Source organism: Ostrea edulis, chromosome 7 (genome assembly GCF_947568905.1).
Source record: "Ostrea edulis chromosome 7, xbOstEdul1.1, whole genome shotgun sequence".
Classification (NCBI taxonomy): Eukaryota; Metazoa; Mollusca; class Bivalvia; order Ostreida; family Ostreidae; genus Ostrea; species Ostrea edulis.
The window spans coordinates 52,464,068-52,474,206 of NC_079170.1; the positions used below are offsets into that span (position 1 = coordinate 52,464,068).

At 36.0% G+C, this 10,139-nt stretch overlaps 1 protein-coding gene across 1 annotated transcript; it reads right to left on the reverse strand.

The window, feature by feature from the left end:
* Positions 1-3,128: 3,128 nt before the first annotated feature.
* LOC125656431 (fibropellin-3-like) lies at positions 3,129-9,768 on the reverse strand. The gene is made up of 10 exons (XM_056145751.1): positions 9,678-9,768; positions 8,466-8,593; positions 7,930-8,044; positions 7,625-7,744; positions 6,586-6,699; positions 6,271-6,381; positions 5,979-6,089; positions 5,680-5,790; positions 5,399-5,489; positions 3,129-5,254 (listed from the first exon to the last, which is right to left on the reverse strand). Exons 1-10 carry the CDS (start codon positions 9,766-9,768, stop codon positions 5,077-5,079), a joined length of 1,170 nt encoding a protein of 389 aa, XP_056001726.1. The 3' UTR covers positions 3,129-5,076.
* Between the last annotated feature and the right edge of the window lie 371 nt (positions 9,769-10,139).

The window sequence follows — 10,139 nt, forward strand, 5'->3', positions numbered from 1 at the left end:
ACAGAAAATGAAAACAACCCATACCCGCTTGTTAATCCTGAAGTAGACAGTAAGGTCCGAAGTAACAAAGTGGAAGTTAAGCCAATGTCTCCTCTCAGGTTTGACAATAGGAAATTCTTTCATTATACTAGTTGGAATGGACTCATTCGAGCATTACAAACCTTACAAAGGTGCGTACGACGCCGCCAAAGTATGAAATCGGAGATCAATTAGGCTGAGTTGTATCGCGACACAGAACGACCAGTGATCAAGGATGTATAGAAAAAAACTTATCAGGAAGAACTCAACTGCCTCAGTTCTTCCAAACCATTGAACAAAAGCAGTTCAATATCCACACTTGACCCTTACATTGATGCAGATGGACTCCTGAGACGTTCGCACTTGGAGATGATGTCTAAAACCCCAATAATCCTGCCTGTAAATCACATTACACTAACATTCCACATGACGAGAGTATTGAGACGTGTAGAGAGGTTTAGAACAATAGGGTAATTAAATGTCCTTCAACCGAATCACTCATTCAGCTTCTTGAACATGTCCTCAAGTTCAACAACTTCATGTTCAATGGTGAACAGTACCTGCAAATAAGTGGCACAGCTATGGGGGCAGAAAATGGCACCATCGTATGCCAACATCTTTATGGGGAGACTGGAACGTAGACTTCTATATTACTCACCAGTTAAACGCCTTAGTCGGCTACGTTTTTTAGATGACATTGAGATGAAGTGTGTTGACGGTCGTGAAAGCCTGGACGATTTTATCGAGATGGCAAACTCTTTCCATAATTCCATCAAGTTTACAGTGGAATTTTCGCCTCAAATAACACTTTTTGAATACCACAGCCACATTTAGAAACGGGGAAATTGAGTTCAATTTCCACACTAAACCCACTGACTCTCATTTGTACCTTATATCATATAGTTGTCATCCACCCCACACTTTCAAAGGTGTGCCTAGGGGTTTAGCTACGCGAATCCGCCGCATCTGCTCTACTCCTCCTATTTTCCAAGAACAAGGATCAATCCTCAAAACTCATCTCACTAACAGAGGATATGATCCTTGCAAGGTACAGTCCACGATTAATGAGATTCACTACAGGGCTGACAGTCCCTCTTCAAGTATAAAGAAATCCCTCAGAATGACAGGGTTCCATTGGTCACTACTTAACGTCCCGCCTTCAAGAACATCAACGGTATTCTGAAAAACCACCGATGACATCCTTCAGACGCCCCAGAAACCTGAAGGACATGATAGAATGGACCAAACTGGATAACCCTTTACCCAATGGAGGTTTCAAAACATGCTCAGACCTCAAATGTCAATTATGCAAATATAACTCAGACACTGAGGATTTTAGCAGTCCTGTCACAGGTCGCAGTTATACAATATTGGGAAACTTTTCCTGCAGAATCAATAACTGCTTCTATCTCATCAGTTGCGATGTCTGCCAGAAGCAGTACATAGGAGAAACAACAGACCTTCGCAGACGGAACAACAACCACCGGTCCTCTATCAGAACCAAAAACGATTTGCCAGTTGCGACACATTTCAATGGCAATAACCACCAATGGGAGGACATGGCAGTAGTGGTTATTGTTCATGACCCAAGTTGGTCAAATACCGAAAGAAAGCAGAAGGAAAAATTCTGGATGCACAGGTTGAAGTCATTCGAACCGCATGGTATCAACAGACCTACTGACTTCACCAGGATAAATATGGGCTAAACCCTTACTAAATTTTAAGCTTCATCTAGACCTACTCATTTGATCATGCCCTTAACAGTGGTACTATGACCATTTTTGAACACATTCTTTTCCATTCAAATCTGTTTACAATCAGCCCCCTTTTAATTACTTTGACCTTCATAACCGATTGCTTACATGTAAAACCCATTTATCAGTTTCCGTGATTCTATGTTTTTGCACGTCTACCCTAGACATGATATCATCAGTATGGGAATGTCTGATGTTGATTCATTTTCCTAGGCTTATTCTTTGTGTTTGTTTGGAGTTGGTCCACTTTATTTACTTATTCAAACTTGTTATTTACATTATTTTTCTCTCAAATTTTTGTTCATTTCTTATTTCATTTTTATAGTATTCACTCATTGACATAGTTTATTTTTATTATTAGTTTAGTTAACGACATGACTAATTTGGATTCAACCCTAAGGTTACGAAAATTCGCCATTTTTTGTAAAATCCTTTTCTGCTATTCCTAAATACACGTTTGAATTTAGATTTTATACAGTATCAGCAGACTTAAAAATTGGTCAATTTTTGCAGTTTTTGTCCCACTCCTAAGGCCCCGTGGGTGTAGAAATCCTATATGTACAATTTAAGCCCCATTAATATTGTCCCTAAGATACCTTATACCAAATTTGAAAAGAATTGGAATGGTAGTTATCAAAAAGTTAAAATAATATTATTCACACATTTACATGTAATAACTGACCATTTTGACCCCACCCTAATACCAAAACCCAATACCTCTGGGATCATCCAATTTACAATTTTGGTGAAGGACTACCTGTTCTTCTAAATATCCATTTAGTTTCAATTAGTATCAATAGTACTAAAAGGATGTAATTTAAGTGTTTTACACACAAACACTATATACCAAGTTTTTCCCCGCCCTGGGGTTAGAGCCCATACCCTGGGGATCATGAAATTTACAATTTTGGTAGAGACCTTCCTGCTCTATGTCGCTGTGTATTTAGTTTATCTTATACATGTGCGCATGTAAAGAATATTTTTGAAAAATTATCAATTTTTGCTCCATACCTAAGACTCCAGGGGTGCAGAAGTCCTGAAATTTATAATTTATGTCCCCCTGTCCCAAAGATGCAGCACACCAAATTTGGAAAGAATTGTAAAAGTAGTTATCAAGAAGTTAAAAATGTTCAATTATCAACACACGACGATAGCCAATTGCAATAGGTCAAGTGTCTATACTGATGATAAACTTACATAATATGATATACACTGTAAGTAACATTAACACGACAGAACTAATTTGGACTCATTCTAGAGTCAAAACACTTGCAGTTACTGTCCTTACACCGGAAGTAGGGGCGTGCTTACCAATGGGGTTCTAAGCTTCATATTAAATAGTAACAAACAAGGTAAAACTTACGATACCAAAATATTTATTATGGGATGAGTTTAAAATAGTTCAAATAGTTCGCTCGTTACATTTTATGATTCCACTGTAATTTAATACTACTACATAACAAGAGGCCCATGGGCCACATCGCTCACCTGAGTCACCTTGGCCCATATCTGAAGAATTTCCATATATATTTGCATGTAAAACCTTAGTCCCTATTATGGCCCAAACTAACCTTTGCAAATTTGAATCTACACTATGTCAGAAAGCTTTCATGTAAATGTCAACTTCTTTGGCCCAATGGTTCTTGAGAAAAAGATTTTTAAAGCTTTTTCCTATATTTGTATGTAAAACTTTGACACCCCCCCCCTACTTGTGGCCCCATCCTAAGCCCCGGGGGCCATGATTTGAACAAACTTGAATCTGCACTATGTCAGAAAGTTTTCTTGTAAATATCAGCTTTTCTGACTCAGTGGTTATTGAGAAAAAGATTTTAACTATATATTTGTATGTAAAACTTTGATCCCCCTTGTGGCCCCATCCTACCCCCGGGGGCCATGATTTGAACAAACTTGACTCTGCACTATGTCAGAAAGTTTTCATGTAAAAATCAGCTTTTCTGACTCAGTGGTTCTCGAGAAGAAGATTTTTAAAGATTTTTCCTATATATTTGTATGTAAAACTTTGATCCCCTATTGTGGCCCCATCCAACCCCCAGAGCCCATGATTTGAACAAACTTGAATCTGCATTATGTCAGGAAGCTTTCATGTAAATCTCAGCTTTTCTGGCTCCGTGGTTCTTGAGAAAAAGATTTTTAAAGATTTTTCCTATATATTTGTATGTAAAACTTTGATACCCTACTGTGGCCCCATCCAACCCCAGGGGCCCATAATTTGAACAAAATTGAATCTGCAATATGTCAGGAAGCTTTCAGGTAAATTTCAGCTCTTCTCGCCCAGTGATTCTTGAGAAGAAGATTTTTAAATTACCCCACCCTATTTTTGCATTTTTGTGATTATCTCCCCTTTGAAAGGAACATGGCCCTTCATTTGAACAAAATTGAAAGCCCTTCACCCAAGAATGCTTTTGGCCATGTTTGGTTGAAATTGGCCCAGTGGTTCTGGAGAAGAAGTCAAAAATGTGAAAAGTTTAACAGACAGACAGACGGACAGACAGACGACGGACAAAAAGTGATCAGAAAAGCTCACTTGAACCTTCGGTTCAGGTGAGCTAAAAAGGGGGCAACCTACAGATGAAACTTTGCTTGTTAAAATAACCCAACTTAGCACGATAACAGAAAAAGTACATGTATATGGTCGGGAAAAGGGCACCCCCTTTTCTCTCTCATGCTACGTGCATGATGATTTTTGTGTACTTTCGGTTAAGATGATTTACACAAACATTGATTTTCAAAAGATTGGAACACTCGCGTACGTTAGAAAAACGATTTCAACAGAAAAATTACATTAGAGATACGGATTCGATGTATGATTAACATATTCAGTTCAATGACACCTGATGTACATATTTTTGTTCGCAGTGTGCAAGGATTAAATTACTAGTTAATAATCAAATGCGTTGGTTGCATGTGCAATTTCTGATATATTCATTGTGTTTTGGGTCGTCGAAAATATTAATAAAAAGTAATAATGAAGAATTGCTAACATGCTAAAACCATCCTCAACCTGATCTAAAGATGTCGAGGACTGCGAAATATTACATACTGGACACATACATATAATAAAAGAAAAAGGGAAATAACTTGTGCCATACTGTGAACAATGTATCCCATTGTCAAGTATACAAGTATGCCGGATGAAAAGAAGTACTGTATATACATTCCCTTCTCCTGGCTAGTGGCTATACATTTCTCATAAGTTCATTTACCATATAAATACATGTAGTATAATTATGAGTGCAATAATATATCTGTAGTTCATTGCTAGAAAACAAAAACATGTCATTTTTCAAGAGCTGATGTGGAACGTAGGTTTTGACTGCCCAAGATCTCTATCTACTAACGTAAATGGAACTGGTTTCTGGATAGTGTGAACCATTTGGACAGTATTTCGCTGAAACTGTGATTTGGTCTGTCCAAGATTTACGTTTTCAAATGGGAAAGGAGCGATTGAATCCCTTTGTTTTCTGAAATAGCACATAAGGACAAATTATCCATAAACGTTTTCAAGTAACACGAACTTCTAAACGTTATCAAATTGACGAAGATCAATTCATCTCTAGAACTTATACATGTATCACAAAATGAATAAAGAGAGAGTCATATTGTACCTCTTTTTACTCCACATAACGAGCAAACCGAGGACAGTTGCAAAGATTCCTACTAATCCGACCACCAGTGTAATCATGTACGTCATGTTCACTGTAAATAATGATTTGAGTAAATCTTCAGTCATGTTTAAAATTTTGGTTCAAATATGGACAACGAAATGATATATGATTGTGTATAGGAAATTTAGGTCATCAAACCTCGTATCGAAGGAAATATGATACCGAAATATATCAAATTCAGAAAAGGTTGATAGTAACCTCTAAATGTAGTAAATGTATACCTTTCTCACAATAGATTCCGATATAAAACACTTCACAGGTACATTCATATTTAGCGATTTCATCCACACAATTTCCATGTATACAGGGAGAACTGGCGCATTCGTCAATCTCTGCATATAAAATCATGAGAATTCATCAGATCGAAAAAAAAAAAATAACTTGCCTGTTCTAAAAACGTATCATGTCTGGAAGCATATTTCGTCAATACACAGTATAGTTGTATTTTATGCATCAAATCATCTACGTGGTAAAAGGAAGCGATATTTTTTTTTTCTTTATTTGCTGACATTGAGCTTACCTGTTTCACAGTTGATCCCCGTATATCCAGGTTGACAATGACAAATATACATATTGACACGATCCGTACAGTTTCCGTATACACAAGGTGAACTCTGACACTCGTTGATGTCTACGGAGAAGTACAGTATAAGCTCAAATAAGAGGAAATCAATGCTACTGGTTTTAAACCACAGCTTTCAAAGATAGAAAAACTACTGAAGATGATTAAACATAATAGTTTCATATCATGTATGATCTTTCTATTTCTTGCTTTTTAAATAACAGAAACGCTGGACTTTCTCTTTTGTTACCTATTTGACAGTTTGTTCCAGTGTAGCCAGGCTCACAGCTACAGGTATATTTGTTCACGTGATCAATGCAGGTACCGTGAATGCATGGCGAGCTCGCACACTCATCTATATCTGTACACAAAGTAGCAACTATGAATACTGGATTCCCAACAATTATGAATAATTCTAAACATATACTTGCATAAAAAGTCGATTGGTATGTTAATATAAAAAATAAATGGTTGATATTGAATGTAATCATACATGTAGCAATCAAACGAGAGAGAAAAAACAAAATGTTTTAATCCAGTTAGTGGGATGAGAAATTTATCTTACCATGTTCACAGAGGACACCATTGTAGCCAGGCTTACACGCACACGTATAACCATTCAGTCTCGGATTACAGGTAGCGCCATTCTGACACGGGTTGCTTAGGCAATAGTTTATCTCTGAAATGATTTGTTAAAAGCAGAACTGTCTTTCTGTTTTTTAAAGTATAATTGAGATGATACATTTCGAACCTTTTCACTGACGTATTGAATGAAGCGTCTTGACTCTCTATGGGTTTGCTAGTACAGTCACGTAAAATTAGGGAGAGGTTGTATTGGGTATCTGCATGCACCCCCTCCCATTTTGATGACAGTAGTAGTTAATGAGATGAAAGTTTAGGATAAAATCTGTTTATCGAAATATGAGCATTGATACCCTCGTCTCCCCCACGATTTAAAGAAAATGAACTTTTGGGGATTTTTTTTTTATATTTGCTAAATGATGAAATCGTCGTAGAAGATTTCAATAATAACCCCCTTCCAAACGAATTAGGATTTTGATGATTTTGGTAATTTTCTTCCGACTGCCTCCCCCTATACTTTGCAAAACGATTATACAAGCCTGTAGAAACAATGTTAAGGAGAAAGCTTAGTGAGTATAGCTTTCGTATATTATATCACTGCCGTCTATGTTAGTGAGTATAGCTTTCGTATATTATATCATTGCCGTCTATGTTAGTGAGTATAGATTTTGTATATTATATCACTGCCGTCTATGTTAGTGAGTATAGCTTTCGTATATTATATCACTGCCGTCTATGTTAGTGAGTATAGCTTTCGTATATTATATCACTGCCGTATATGTTCATCGTTTTAAAAGAATTTCACTCTACATTTAAACAAGAGCAGAGTAAGGAACGTTTTAATTTTTTGTTCAAATGTTTAATTTCTCGGGTGCTTGTTTCGATATTTATCATTTGATTTCAAAATGATACAAATCATTGCAAATTACGGCTATGAATCATGTTGAATGAATACTGAAGACCTCCCAGCTACTGAATTCGAAGAATATTACACTACATTTAATGGTTCTAGCAGGACTTACGTGTTCGGCAATCCGTAGCCGGGTCATATCCCCGGACACATCGACAACTGTACCCCTTGGCGCTGGAGTCTGTGGTACAGGTACCTCCATGTTGACATGGTTGTCCATAACACGCGTTATCTGAAAGGTCAAGGTAACAAACGTAAAACATACCTGTAAATCTGCAAGTTCGACAATTGCAATGTTCTACTTATTAAATCAAAACTAAGTCAAATTTTCTTTGTTGATTACGTAATTTAATTTTAGTGAGCTTTCTCTCACTTTTTTTTAACATAAGGAGCGTTATACTAAATAACAATGTATACTTGTGCATCCAGTTCTGTAATGTACAGGACATGGTGTTGAGAGGTAACATGTCTGACCCGAGGTACAAGGATTACTCAAACCACAGAAATGTTCTCTGGAATTCTCGTTGTGTTGCTTTGGTAAAAATTATTACATGAGAAAAAATTACATTTGTCGGCATTCGGTGTGCGTGTGTGTGTGTGTGTGAGAGAGAGAGAGAGAGAGAGAGAGAGAGAGAGAGAGAGAGAGAGAGAGAGAGAGAGAGAGATAGAGAGAGAGAGAAGCAGAAAATGGAAGATCTGCATTTACGTATAATTATGCATGACATATATAGTACTTATTTCTGAAAGTTACGCAAAATGCTCAATATACGCAAGAAAGAGAAAAGCTAGAAAAAAAATCCATTATGGAACTGCACATTTTTCTACATGTATAGTTGTCTTAGCTTGTCATTAATGAATCTCAATAACAGTATTACTGTATGGATATGGATGTGTTTTCTCCAAGATTCTTTAACTGATATTAGAAAAATAAACAGAACTTGTTATTTGCTTACCATACAGCTGACTTTGTTTCTCTCACAATATGGTTCATCCGTGTTACATCGGGGATTGCTGCGTTTATATCTGTGCAAGAACTCACTGGCGACCTTATGCGGTATCTCCCATGGTACAAGGTCTGAATCTGTGCAAACGACCAATCAACAACATTATTTATTGTTCGATAAAATTAGAAATACTAGGCACTACATTATCGTTATTATAAATGGCCGAACTTCTTCATATACATGTACATGTATATATGAAACTCAAGACACTTTCTTGAAATATTTCGACCGCGTTACCGGTGTTATTCAATCGCGTTTATTTGTCATAGCAACGTAACGCAAGACTGAATATGCAAGAGTACGACTGAGGAAGACTGGCAACACGGTCGAAATATTTGAAGAAAGTGTTTAAAGTTTTATCTTTTTTTTTAAATTTTACTGCGTTAAAAGATACTTTATATATGGATTTCATCGCAACGCATTTGATAAGTAAAAATAAATAATTCGTACATGTACTCTGTTTCGATACTTATTTGTTCACGGAATAAAATCCCAAGGAAACTGTAAAATTTTGGCAATCCACAGAAATTGAATTTCATGAATTCAATTGTTTTCTTTGAAGTATTGGTTCAATATATATATATATATATATATATATATATATAGGAAATACGAAATTATCATTGTAAAGTTGTGTGACGTCTTTATACGGTAATAAATAATTTACTTACCAAGATAAACACATTGAATTGATAGATAGATAAGTTGAATTTGTAATGTAAGATACATTTCGATCGTGCAAAAATATCCTATTTCGTTGCACGCCACTATGAATTGGCCAGTTATTTTTTTTTATCCCTTCCCTTTTATATGAGTTGATAAGTGAAGTGGTTCAATAAAGGTAAAGTGATCAAACACAGGATTTGACAAAGAGGAAGTAAAATAAATTTGTTGCAGGTCATTGGCGAAAAATGAGATAAATGACTTTTGAGGTAGGTCTCCAGATTCAATACAACGATCTCATTTCAGATCTGATTATATTGTACGTATGCATTCTCATTTCCAACTCTTTTTTGCTGACAAAAATGGTGAGATGGTACAGTTAGGACCTATCTTTAAAAAAAAATATTCCAGTTATTTAGTTTTGTTTTATATAAATATCTCAATGCGATGTATAATCATCTAAATGCTGATTTTCCATGCACAGGCCTACGAACCTACATACACATGGGGGAGGGGCGACTTGTCTGCTAATTGATTTTTGTTGAGTGTCAAATATTGTTTTGTTGCATGCCAAACATCCTTCAGTCATTTATAATTTTGTTGGTAACATATACACTGTACTAGTATTGATTAATTTTAATGATAATGAAATAGAATGATCAGTTATCGATTTGATTGTTTTGTTAACAAAATACGAGGCGTAAAAACAATAGGTACATGTAGGATCGGGGAACAGCAATGACATAGGTTTAAGGCAATAATGTTATACGCAATGTCTAACCAGGCCAAATACGTGAAACCGATATCGTTTCAATAAGTATTAAAGAACATTTCAAACCCATCAATTCATTTCTCCTAAGGAAATTTGATATGGATCAATGTTCTAGAGACATTTCTTTTATCTCTGCAGTATTATGGTTTTAGAATTAATAGAAATCATTAAGGTCTTCCGTAGCAACG

Bases quoted from the DNA above. Each gene is read 5' to 3' on its own strand.
- LOC125656431 (XM_056145751.1), bottom strand. From the start codon at position 9,768: ATGACTGAAGGATGTTTGGCATGCAACAAAACAATATTTGACACTCAA. The intron at 8,594-9,677 runs GTAGGTTCGTAG...TCGTTTGCACAG, and splicing joins CGCCCCTCCCCCATGTGTAT to ATTCAGACCTTGTACCATGG. The intron at 6,382-6,585 runs GTAAGATAAATT...CTTTGTGTACAG, and splicing joins TGGTGTCCTCTGTGAACATG to ATATAGATGAGTGTGCGAGC.